General features: G+C 38.2%; 1 protein-coding gene across 1 annotated transcript; it reads left to right on the top strand.

The window, feature by feature from the left end:
- The first annotated feature begins 6,288 nt into the window (after positions 1 to 6,288).
- On the top strand, positions 6,289 to 12,852 carry LOC102041551 (serine protease inhibitor 2.1-like). Its single transcript, XM_005417862.1, has 5 exons — positions 6,289 to 6,361; positions 9,041 to 9,703; positions 10,561 to 10,831; positions 11,468 to 11,615; positions 12,435 to 12,852. The coding sequence occupies exons 2-5, from the start codon at positions 9,058 to 9,060 to the stop codon at positions 12,627 to 12,629; spliced, it is 1,260 nt and encodes a 419-aa protein (XP_005417919.1). The 5' UTR covers positions 6,289 to 6,361; positions 9,041 to 9,057; the 3' UTR covers positions 12,630 to 12,852.
- Positions 12,853 to 13,162: the final 310 nt, after the last annotated feature.

Genomic DNA, 13,162 nt, shown 5'->3' with positions numbered 1-13,162 from the left:
TTTTCTACGATTGCCTCTAAATAATGTTTATAGTCCCTTATTTTTGTTGTCTTCATATAAAATAGATTACCTTTCTCTCCCAAGAGAAATTACAATACACTGGATTTTTCACAAATTGTGACAAAAATTATAATTCTCAACAAATTTCCTAAAATCATTTTGAATTTTGTTTTCCATTTTATTGTTAAATAGTAGAAAAATCATTCATTTCATATTATCTTATAAAATAAAAATTGGCATGGAATATTTTCATAATTTCTCTTTCAAAATGTTGACAAAGTCAAATATTCATGAAAATGTTAAGGTTTCTTTGACTCTGCTTTCTTACATGGAAACTTTTCTTTCAGATAACTTCCAATAATTTTTTCTGAGAAAGGATTTTTGAGTGGAACATTAAAGGCTACAGGAAGAATCTGGATACTTGTGCAATCTAGGAAGTTTTCTCAAGTGTGGGAAAAATGTTGAGCATTTGTGAAGTAGGTTGTAAGTAATAGAACACTGAAGTTTAGCTTGGGTATAGCCCTACTACCATCAGATATAAGCTGGGGCCTCCAGATCAAAGGATTTAGGGACTTCTTAGCTTTGGCTGGCCACTGAATGCTACAGAGCAGAAGTAAAAATAATTACTTTTACACTAAAATGTGAAAAAAAATATATTTAGAACATGCTGGTAAAAGATATTTTCTTTTGTAGACAGTGAATCCTCTTAGACCTAGTCTTGGCTTCCAGGATTCTGTTTCTGGTGAGGAAACCCTATTCACTGTGCTTCAGAAATTACTTCAGGAAGGATCCCAATAGGTGAGAGATTTCCAGAGATCAGGGAAGACTAAGTGCCATCTCTGCTGTAATATTTGGGTGTTGGGTTTGGAGCTATAGTAATTAAGTGTGTGGAGGCGAATTAGAAAAACAAACGTGTTTGTTAAGAGATTAATTCAATCATCATTAGTATGAGAGTCGGAGCATTCACAAAGGCCAAAGACCGGTTCAAACTGGTTTTCATAATCCCCACCCACCTAAGTTCTATCAAAGGCATTAATTTAAAAACATTGCATCATCAAGAAAAATAAAATACTCTCACTGGCTGATCAATGAACCTAAGAGCAGGACATCATCACCTAGAAGTTTTTGTGACCTGATTAACCTTTTTGCTCTCTACAGCTGAGCTCCATTCTTGCTGACCCCAGCCCTAGGAGTGCCATGAGGCTGTGCTGCTCTATCCAAAAGGACACCTGGGTATTCTGTGAAAGTCAGTCTAGCCTATCCCTCATCCCCAGAGGTGAAGTTTCAAGGAAGGGTCTTACTGGGACTCCTTTGTGAATGCCTTCCTCTATAATCTTCAGCAGCCTCTATTTGCTGTTGCTCTCCAAGAAAATGGAGGAAGCAGGGGTAGAGGAATGGTGTGCCAAGATGAGAGTGGTCTGAAGTGACTGTGTGTGATGTGAGGAAAGGCAAGAAAAGAATGTCAGAGGAGATATCAGCATGTAGGAGACAACACTAGACAGGGTATTGTCGAGTTTCGATTAGGGAAGTTTCACAGTTTCAACAGTTTTGCTATTAAAAGTACGATTCAAGATGTTTGTGTAATAGTTGTTACATAGAAAAATGGCTTCGTTTCATTTGTCTGCATATTTATCTAGAGCAGGATTTTTAAAAGCTATATGGTGTTGGTCTAAATCTTCTTCCAGCATGGTTAAAAGCAGTGGCCACAGTAAAATTTAATCTACTCTATATCCATTCAAAATAAAATTGAAACCTGCCTCCCCTCTGCACTTGTTCCCTGGAGCATTCCTGTGTTTGTACCCTCATTTTCAACAGAGCTGTTCTGACAAGGTGTAATAAAAAAGGTAAATTTACTCTGGCTTGCAAAACCACTTTCTGTGTCCTTTCTTTGAGCATTAGCCAAAATCCATATGGTGTGCTTGGACAGCTGAGCTTCTGAGTCACAGAATAATGTCATTACTGTTTACTTCAATCCACCTTGACCAACTTTACTTGATCAGCTGTATGATTAAAGGTAGACATTTGATTCAGTATCACTCAGGAGTACACAGGAGGTAAAGAAAGCAGTTCAGATGAGATGGTCCCAGATAGCAGGGTCAGTGGACCAAATGGGAAGGTGAAGAACTTTTTAATGAAGGCTTTCAGAATAATGTTAGTTGCTTAAGTCTTGAATTACTCATTGGGATGGTTCTTGTTAAGTATATTTTCATGTTGTATAGACACACATTTATTAAAATTTTAAGTACTCTATTGCTGTTGGAAACCCATAATTAATTGATTAATTCCTTTCTTTCTTTAACGCAAGAACATTATTAGGAAAGAAGGACAGACCAGTAGTTACAAAGCATTGGGTTGGGACTTGGGAGTTTCTGCTTCCCTTCCCAGCTCAGTCACAGGTTCACGTTACAGAAACAGCTTCTGGGCTGCTCATAGCTACCCACTAAGCTATAGTGACCATCTTTCCTCTGAGTATATGTACTGACCATCCTTCCTCTCCTAGCTTACATAGTCAGAGCAGGAGTTAGGTGCCTTACCACAGGATAATAATATAATTTTAAAAGCACAATACTGAAGAGGTTTAGGTGAAATAATCAACGCTGGCATGATGCTTGGTTCAAACCCAAAGACAAAAAATAAATTCAGTTAGAGCAATGGTCTTATCCTTCTCTATTTTCCTGTATATGAATCTTATGCTGTAAGTGCTGGCAACAGATATTTGCATTTTCTGGACATGAAAGAAAAATACCCGGTAAAAGGATTGGCTTGTGTTGTGTCATGTGGTGCATACAGGTGTACTAGCAATATCTGGGTGTCCTTAATCACCCATCCCCATGCTGTAATGTACCTCATAACTACCACCCCTTGAATACAAATGCTAAGCTTACCAGGAAAGAAGACACTTTCTGTAAAGCCCAGAGGACTTTTCATGGAAGCTTGCAATTAAATTTTCAAGTTTCACTTTGAAGCTGTATAAAACTGCGTCCTGCACACCACAGATTTTCAAATTGTGTATCGCTGTTACCAAGGAAGGTGTCATGGAATAAAACTGATTAAAATGATCCTGTCTTCATTAAACTCAATAAAGAACTAAAGTAATGCTCAAGACCTTTGAAAGTAATTTTTTATTTTCACATTGTCTAATCTCAGTGAGGAAGTTAGATGTTTCATTTTTATCTTAAAAGTGAGAAAACTGAAGCCTACTAGTGTTAGTGTTGTTCCCAAGGACAAAACTGAGCTGCTCAACAGAGATAACCATCTATCCTGAATTTTCAGTCTGGTGGTTCTCTGATCAGGTGGTCCATCCCCATCTGAAATCATTCCAGTATCCTGAACAGTACTTGGCCAATGAAAGACATCATTGAAGATCTTTATAGTCAATAAGATTATTTTGTGGTTAGAAAGAGCAGAAAACAGAATGCATACTGTTTTTTCACAATATCCCAGATGGAAATCACCCAGATATCAAAATCTTGGTAGCTCTTTCATTACTAATATTAGTGTTACAGAAATACTGAGGGCTGAAAAAAAAATCCATGGTCAAGCTGTTACATGTAGAAATAATGAAAAGTCAGTCTTCTTTTGAAAGACTCTGGGACCTAAATAAAGGTTTCTAATGTTAGAGCAATTTGCCTACTCTCCTGCCCCTTTTATAGGAGATTATGGCTCCTGTGTCTTACCCACCAACCTGCACCCACAAAAGCAGCAATAGGGGATTCGGATGTTCATTTGTTACTGGTGCACCATACATGTAACACACCTGCAACATTCAGTGTATCATTTGCAACTGAAATTGGTTTTCCAACTGAAAAATTATGATGAGTGTTCACTATTGGTTATTGCTATTGGTAATTTTATTTTTAAATCCTCATCCCTTTACTTAGCTCATATGAATTATGCTAATTCAAATGAAAAAAAAGTTCTGTGAGCAGAACTTACCCCTCCTTGTGCAAATCTTCTTCACTATATATAGATTATATTTCATCCTAATTTCACAGTCCCTTTCTAAACTACTGAATTTTCTTTTTCTGACAGGACAGTAGAGGAGATTCTCCAAGAAGTATTGAAAACATGGCATGACCACTATGAGCAGACTGGGCCTTTACTGTTCATTATATACCTCATCTAGACTAGAAAAAAACATAGCTCACCAGACATGCATACATCTCCAATCTTAGCAATTTTCCTGCACTCTGGGTGCCTGATCCTTCCCAAAGACTATAACATAATTCAAGGCTATCAGCAAGGAAATGGAGGGGAAGGAAGTGTCCAGTTCCTTTCCATTTCCATATCCATTTCCTTCATATTTCTGCTTTGTCAATATGCTTGTGGTCTGTATTCTTTACACTAAAAGCCTTTGTTTAAATTACAACATAACAGATTTAGAGATATAATTTTTTTTTAATATTTGAAGTAACTTGTGTATTTGTGAGCCATAATCCCAGAAGAGTTTTTGTTGCCAAATTGACACAAAACTCCAATTTCCTTACCTAAGGTATAGAAGCATAACAAGAGCACTGGACAAGTCGAGTGGTTCTCTTGTCATTGAATATACCAGTTATGACATCACACCGCAACAATGGTTAATTAAGAACTCTTTAAACCTGCTTTGGAATGCTCTGTTCAAAACAAAACAAACTGTCTGGAAGATGTTTCAAGGTATTAGCAAATGCATGAAATGAATATATGGCTCTATTTCTTCTAAAGATGTCAAAATGTGAGCTGGAGTGTGGTGTAGAAACTGATCTACATGAACTATAGATCAGTAACATGGACTCAGGCAATGCAGACATTGTTATGGTTTTAATTATCAGAAGGAATAAAACACATCTATTTTGTTATTTCCATGTTCTGTACTTTTATTCCTATAAAAAATAGTAGAGCAAAATGTCTAGTTCATTAGATAAATGATCAGTATGAAGCTGGTTAACATGGTTTCATGACTTAGAGTTGAAACTGTGGTCAGCAGGGAGGTGGAACTGTGATGGCTCACGGCAGTGCGTGCTACACCTGGCATGCCTGCGTCTGCTCATCATTTTAGTTTCAAGCTGTTGTAGTACCTTATTTCTGCTGCTCTAATGAAATGGTAAGGAAATGCCTTGTAAAAGTTTAGCTTAACATTATTAAAAACAAAACAGTAATTACAAGGCATGGCAAATGAAAGAGAAAACAAGAGGCTTATAACCACTTTGTAACACAGTTCGTCCTTGACCACCATGACCTGTTATTCACTTGGGCTTTATGAGTAAAATAATCTCTGTGTTTGTGATCTTTACAGCTGGAGCTAGAAGGAGCAAGTTAAAAGGGAAGGGGGGAGGGGGAGAGTGGAAGAAATATAGAGGAAAACAAAGAAGGGGAGTGTCCAGACAATGTTTATCTATGTTCTGTCTCCATGTTTATCTATGTTTGTAACAACAAAATTACACATGTGAGTAAACAAGTACAAAGAAAAGAGTCATCACAAGTGGGGAAATGTATTTTATGTCACCACTCAATCATGGTCTTTATTGTTAACTGGAAAAATTCAGTCATCCTAATCCATCAGCATTTCAGTCCTATTAGGAAAAGGTAATAGAAAAAAACAGCACTTGTTTTCATTTGAACAATTCAAATGTGTGTGAGAGGGCAAGGAGAATGAGAAGCGGGTGAGCACGTGCAGTACTCCAACCTGTGGGAGTAAACAGCCTGCTCCTTGTATTCCCACCACTTGTACTCCTGCCCAAGGCAGGAACTGAGATGCACCCAGAACTGAGAAAGATGAAGGGACCACATCAGCCAGGGTGGGACATCTATCATGGAAACCTGTCTATCACATACCCCCTCAGTGGTGTTAAGCTACAGAGTGAGAAGGTACAGGCAATTACTTTGTCATCCATATACAGGCTGAGGATCATGCAGAAGATTTGTCTCTGGGTAGATTTTGGAAGAGCACCAACCTGATGTGGCACGTGGCTGTCAGTTCCATGTGTGCTTCATCGCAACACAGAAGGTCTGACTTCTGGCGCCGAGAGTTAGCGCCTGTTTCTAGTGATTCCAGGCACAACCTCCTGCTTTCCAGTAGGGTTCTGACCACACATTTGCACTTAAGCTCCTCCACATGGTCAGAGGCAGCAGAGAAGATGTCACAGCTGCTATCAAAACAGCTGAAGATTGTCAGCTTCTTTGGCTGAACAACAGAGATGGTCCTTGTGAACCCTGTTCCATCAATATTTGCTTTGTTTCCTCCTTTATTTTGGTTGGCTCTAATTTTTATCAGGTCTGTGTAATGTTTAACATCTCTAATTAAGCATAAGATGATGAAGCAGTATAAGTAACAGTGTGGGGAACAGCATGGTCAGCTGAATGCAACGGGGCTTCTGATTTTGTAAGTACTGCACACACACTTTTGTTTTTATCTGCAGTCAGTGGAATTTTACTATTAGGTTAATTTCATTTCTCTGTTTGTGATTTGGTTCTGTGTGGATGTTGCAATGAAATATTAACCAAGTAGATGTGCAAGGGACCAGTGGGACCTGCTGTTCTGGGTAAATATGCTTAGACTGAAATCAAACTAAAAAAACCCTTTGAAGTCATGGTGACTTATTAAGTACTTGTTAAAAGAGAATACTGATGTAATCACCTTTCAGGTTGGAAGCAGCCTTCACAGTGACTCAAAATTAGTATAATCCCACTAGCGACTGAACAACTGGGTCCAATTTAAAAACTCTTCTGGTGACTTAATTTATAAAGCAACAATTGAATTGCTAAGGCCAGGCTCTCTAATTAAGACTGGGGTGATTGCAGGGGGTAGGTGGAAAGCCACAATTTAAATTTAATTGCCCCTTTTCCTCCCATAGACAAACTAATATGTGGTCTGGAAGAGAATTCTTTTCTAATTTGCATAAAAAGTATTTCCAGATTTAACAAAGCCTTGACAATTTCTTCAGCTTTGAAATGTTAACAAACATATTGGTGTCAGAAATTTTATAACCTCAAAATGTTGAAATTAACATGTTTTTCATTTCTGAAAGGAAAAGTATGTGAGGAAAACTTGATGAAAATATCCGGTGCTTTCCAGCTTTTGTTAGAAATACTTCTTTTAGATTTCTGTAGAGAGTTATGATACCAGGAGAAGTTTTTAACCAATCTGCTACAGCTGAAGTTAAAAACATGCCTAATATAAGTTTGCTGCAGAAAAAAAACCCCGAACCATACTCTCTGCTTCAGAAATTCTTTAAAATTTAGGCAAAGCTCAGTATGTACACAGGAAGTAAAATTATTTTTTTCTTTCTCACTTAAGCGTCCAATATCTCAAATAACTAGAGAAAAACAGGCTATGACATGCTTAACATTAGATACATTTGAAACACCTTTTGTACTATATTATTTCTTCTTTTTTCCACAGTACATAAGGGTTGTTTGGGTTTTGTCTTTTTTTTTTTTTTGACTATGAAAAAGATGCAGAGTTCTGCTTAAAATTTATCTGCAAATAGTTGAACTTTGTTCCCATCTAGGGCCATACTCCATCTTTTGTTTTAAGGAAATTCAAATTTAGTGTTACCACTTGTTACTGTGGGTCACTGCAGTGGGCCCTGGCTGATCTTGGGCAGACTCAGTACACCCAGATCCTAGCAAATATGAGAACACACAGCTATCTATATGTTTGCTATGAAAAAAAAGAAAGACTATAAATACAAAAATAAAACAACTGGTTAATCACCAAGAATCCTTGAACTTGGGCTGCCATCAGAAACTCTAAATCTTTAGATAGTATATACAGTCATCTTTCACATCTAGGAATTAATGTAGGACCAAGAGAACTTTACCACAGACATGGGAAAATACATTCCTGAAAGAAAATATATAAATAGGCTGTATTTGCTGGAAACCAGAAGACAACCCATGACAGTAGAAAAGTTCTAGAAATGTTTTCATGCTGAATATGTGAGGACAAAAAGCTTATTTTCATTGATAGCTTGTTACAGTTCTGAAGAGGGTTCATATGAGATGACTCCCCAGAACTGCAGGGAACTGAATTCAGTAAACCAGAGATTTGTTCCAGCTCGTGTGGAGAGCAGGTGGCTCATGTGAAGTATATCATGTCAGCTGTAGGAGAACAAGAATAATGAAGAAACTTGTAATCTCCAAGGGAATTAATCTGTGTCCTTTGGTGTCCAAATGGGATGAGTGCTTCTCTCCGTCTTTGACCCAGGTCCTTCCCACATCCCATACAGGTTAACCCATGGTGAGGGGCACGCCACCATTTAAGAAGTTACAAACACTGGTTGCAGCTCCCCCAAAAGGGAAATTCCTTCACTCCAAACATGCACCTCATTATCTGACACAAACCTGCTGCTTGCTCATGTCATTGTGCCCACCTCTCTCTGCACTGCTGTCATGGCACAGGATGCACCAGGCTTTTGCTTTGGAGCTCATGTACTTCACCTTCTTCCATCACTTACCAGTTTTGGCCAGTAACTGGCCACCTGAGTAAGTAGCCATGAAGTAAACAGGGGTGTGAATTTAACAAGCACAGGATAGTCCATGATAGCTCTCTGTCCATGAGGAAAGTGAAGGAATTTCCTCAGTCCCAGTGAGTAGTGAGCTGCCTCACATTTCCTTGCATATATCAAATTGCTTTTGGGCAGGTGCTGTGGAATATTTGATGTCTTTGAAACCCACATCCTGTCTCACCTTGTAATAACTTGTATGTCTAGATGTACCCTATAGAAGACAGTGTTTTGGGAAGATAATGTCATTGTTAAAAAAGATTATTACAGACTGTAGCTTTATATTTTCATTGCCAATGGAAAAAAGTACTGCTTTTTCAGAGCAGTTACAATGGAGTATTATGAATTTCTTATGCCTGACATTTTAGTCTATAATTTATTAGAATTTGTTCAATAAATTTGACATTGTGCCCATGAGAACTTTAAGCTTGCTATGTACATAGATATTTACAGTTGAACTATGCAACATTTGTGCTAACAAACTATTCATTATTTCTTACTACCAAGCACATCATTAGCATCTGCTTATTTAATGACTCTTTATTTTGTGACAGAATAATTTGAAAAGAAGATGAATTTTCTCCTGTGCCTGTGTTTACTCCTTGCTGCTCTTTGTGCTGTAACCCATTGCTGCTCAGAAGACATTTGCCATCAAGTCAACAACACTAATCTGCAAGATGGAAGAGAAAATTTATTAACATATAGCTGTGACAAGAAAGGCTCTAACTATGCAGATTTTGTATTTAGATTTTACAAGCAGGTTTCATCAAAAGAAGCTGATAAAAATGTGTTCTTTTCTCCTATGAGCATCTCCACTGCCTTTGCCATGCTGGCTGTTGGCGCTAAATCAACGACTCTCTCTCAGATTTTTGAAGGACTGGGCTTTGATGACCTGAGTGAGACTCGCATAAATGATGTACATGAAAGTTTTCACAAAATTTTGTCAGCACTGAACTGTGTTGATGTTAATATCACATTAAATATAGGGAATGCCCTTTTTACAGCTACTGGGTATGAACCACAGGAGTCATTTTTACAAAATACCAAAAAATTTTATGATGCAGATGTTTTCTCCAGTGATTTTCATAAATCAGAAGAAGCTACAAAGCAAATCAATAAATATGTAGAAGAGAAAACCAAGGGGAAAATTCCTGAATTAGTTGGTCATCTTGATCCAAGTACTGTACTGGTTCTTGTTAACTATATTTACTTTAAAGGTAAGATGCTTAATATAATATTTCAATAGATCGTTTTGATATAAAATAAAAAATTTTAGGGAACTTCTGATCATTTATAACCAGAGTGACAATTTAGGAAAGAGCTAAACTGTGCAGGACCTTTCAAGTAAAGATTAGATCTGGCCAAAAGCAGAGTATCTGATTGTTGAGAAATACTGATTTCTTGGTTTTGACTTGATTTGCTTGAAAGCTATGGACAGAAAAGTTCCACCTTAGTGGATGCCTCATAGACAAGGATCCACATAGTCTTACTGTTTGAGGCCATAATGACTAAAGATGTGTCCAAGTCTGACTGTACATGCCAGTCAGACTTGGTGGACTGACATCCTTGCACAGGGACCCCAGTTTTATGATAGATCTATTAGGTGCTCTGCATGAAAATCTGGGACATAATATCTTGAGGGCCTGTGCTTCTGGAGCCTTGCTCAAATGTTAGAACTCTTTAACTGCTGATGAATTCTACACCAGGCAGAGTGCAGTCAGCTTGTATACGGTACAGTGTAACAGAAAAGGCATATGAAGGGCCTGTGACTGAATGCTTGATAATTTTTAAATGGCATGAAAGGCATTACACAGGCTTACAGTCAAAGAAGGACTCTCAACTGGTCATCAGCCTTTGGTTGTTCTTCAGCAAGACATGATGTGCACACACAAAATATGATGAGCTTACTGCAGAGCTAGAATGCTTTATTGGGTGTTATGGGGGAGGCTGAAGTGATTTAGTGAGCCTCTTCTCCCATCAATATACCTCCAGTGTCCTACGTTAGAGCTGGTCTAATTTAGATGAGCCATTCTTCACGATCTTCACATTCACAACATCCCTTTTTCCCCATTAGCTGCCTGGGAAAAATCTTTCGATCCTTTGCAGACACATGAGGATGATTTTTTTGTGAACCCAAATGCATCGGTTAGAGTCAACATGATGCAGCATGATGGTATCTCAAACATTTACTATGACCGGGATCTCTCCTGTGTGGTGGTAGAGCTGCCTTACCAGGGCACTGCACGAGCGTTGCTTATTCTGCCTGATGATGGAAAGATGAAGCAAGTGGAAGATGCTCTCTCCAAGGAAACGGTTTGTAAATGGGATAGCAAACTTGTGACCAGGTAACTCTAAGTATATTGATTGCTATATTTGAGCACACATCTCTCTTTTCAAGGGAAAAATGCCAATTTCACATCACCTCCTACTGGACATAATGTCCTGATTTCATAAACGGAAATTTTAAGCAATTCCCCAAAAGAGTCAGAGCAGAGCACAATCACTAAGAAACTGCAGGCCCTGTAACCTGACAGAAGGGGTCACAGCATTGTAACAGCTGCCTCAAAACTTGCTTGGCTACTTTTTGACTCCTTACCTCTTCTTTCATGGTATTAACACAATTCATTTCCTTCACTATGTCCTAGATTTTATCCTCCTTTTCCCTTACTTTAGGCTTTCCACTGCCTGCTTACTCTCTAAACCTTTAGCCAAAAATACTCTACTAGCTGCTCATGTGGCACTGGGACAAAAGAGTGACAATGAACAAATTCGGTTATTTTCCCAAAATCAAATAGACAATGTAAATACAAGAAGATGATGCATCTCTCAGGAAGCCAAAATTGCTCAAGGAATACAAAGACTACCATCAAACAAATTCGCAATCAAAAGAATGCTTTCAAGTGTTGCCGAGTTGCATACACCCTGCTGGCTGTAAAGAGGCTGCAAGGGCTCACTGCTCTTTTCTTTTCTTTGATCAACAGGAGATTAAATCTGCAGTTGCCAAAGTTTTCTATTAGTGGGTCTTACGGTGTTAAAACCCTGTTTGAGCAAATGGGCATTACTGAAGTGTTCTCAGGTAATGCTGATCTGTCTGGAATTACTGGCAACCACGATCTCCACGTTTCAGAAGTAAGTAGACAGAGCTGGTGATGGGATGATGGTTGGCTGATTTGCTCAGTTGTGTCTGGGATTTTTAAAGACTGTACTTCCCTCTTTATATTACTGAAGTTGTAAGTAAAACTCACAATGACATGTAGGGGCTAGCTCAGTAATTGTGCTTTTTTACAGAAAGAATCTGCCAGCTCACTTTTGTATTACCTTAATGCTGTTATTAAAAAGCTGGATATTTAATACATAGAGATATTGGGCAACACTTTAAATAACTTCTTTGCACTGGAATATAATAGTTTACATGAAGTTGTGTCATTTGTAAACTACAAATGAGGAATTCATTATGATATTTGTGTTGATTAATACCTAATTTTTATTATTCCCAAAATTTTCAGGAAATCTCCAGTTTGCAGTAGCAGAATTTGATTGTGACAGTTTGAGCTATGATTTAATGCTAAAAATGCCAAATACTGCCCCATATTAGCATTTAAATAGCAGTTTTTAATTAACTTTGAAATAAGAGAAAGTGCTGCTGTAGAAGTCCAAACCATCTAAGATATTAAACTAGCTTGTACATGGGGTATTTTTATCCCACTCTACTCAGCACTGTTGAGAATGCATTTCAGTGTGTCCATGCTAAATTTTGGCCCTCCTTGCTCAGTCCTGGCATATAAAATACTCCTGTTTCAAACTGTTGGAGATTTATCATACAATAAAATTTAATCTACTGGATTGTTACTCCTTTCTTCTCCTAAATGTTCCATAAGAAGAGAATTTATTTTTTTCCTGCTTCCTGTCCCATCTATAAACCATAGTGTTTTCTCCTATTCTGTGCAGGCAATTCACAAGGCCTTGCTGGAAGTTGATGAGGCTGGAACTGAAGCTGCAGGAGCCACTGCCATAATCTTTACCAGAGTTTCATTTACTTCTCGTACCATCAAATTCAACAGGCCCTTCCTTATTTTGATCTCTGACAAACAAACTGGCACCACACTTTTCATGGGGAAAATTGTTGATCCTACTAAGGAATAATAGCTGGGTTATTTGGCACACTGATATTGGATATGGGTTATAATGGCTACAGCGTTTGCAGTTTTGGGCTAGGTAATGCTGCTAACTAGTCTCTGATTGAGGGATATTCAGAAGTAAATGAGAAATTTTCTAATCAAATAATTAGGAAAAAACATTGTAAAAAATCACCATCAACTGACACTTTTTAAATGTAACATTTTCCCCAGTTGAATAATTGTATTGGGTTTGCATGGCAAGGTTCTGGTAGTGGGGGCCTGTGGGAGGCCTGTGGGGCGCCTATAGGGTGACTTCACTCAGCAGCTGCCAGAAGTTTCCCCTATATCAGACAGAGCCACTGCCAGTCAGCTCCAAGGTGGGCCTGCTGCTGCTGAAGGCTGAGCCAATCAGGAATGAGTAACACCTCTGTGGTGACATATTTGAGAAGGGAATAAAGTTATTTTGCAGAAGTAATTGAGGCCAGAGGAGTTCGGAGTGAGAATAAATGATAGAAATCATCTTCCAGACACCAAGGTCAGCGAAGAACTAGGGGAGGC

This window comes from Geospiza fortis, unplaced genomic scaffold, assembly GCF_000277835.1.
Source record: "Geospiza fortis unplaced genomic scaffold, GeoFor_1.0 scaffold23, whole genome shotgun sequence".
NCBI classification, from domain to species: domain Eukaryota; kingdom Metazoa; phylum Chordata; class Aves; order Passeriformes; family Thraupidae; genus Geospiza; species Geospiza fortis.
Note: the sequence above shows the minus strand (reverse complement) of the source record. Positions and strands in the feature narration are given on the sequence as shown.

What these genes read in the sequence shown, in the direction of transcription:
- LOC102041551 (XM_005417862.1), top strand. Translation starts at nt 9,058, where the DNA reads ATGAATTTTCTCCTGTGCCTGTGTTTACTCCTTGCTGCTCTTTGTGCT. An exon ending in TAACTATATTTACTTTAAAG is followed by an intron (nt 9,704 to 10,560) that starts GTAAGATGCTTA and finishes TTTCCCCATTAG; the next exon opens with CTGCCTGGGAAAAATCTTTC. An exon ending in GATAGCAAACTTGTGACCAG is followed by an intron (nt 10,832 to 11,467) that starts GTAACTCTAAGT and finishes TTTGATCAACAG; the next exon opens with GAGATTAAATCTGCAGTTGC.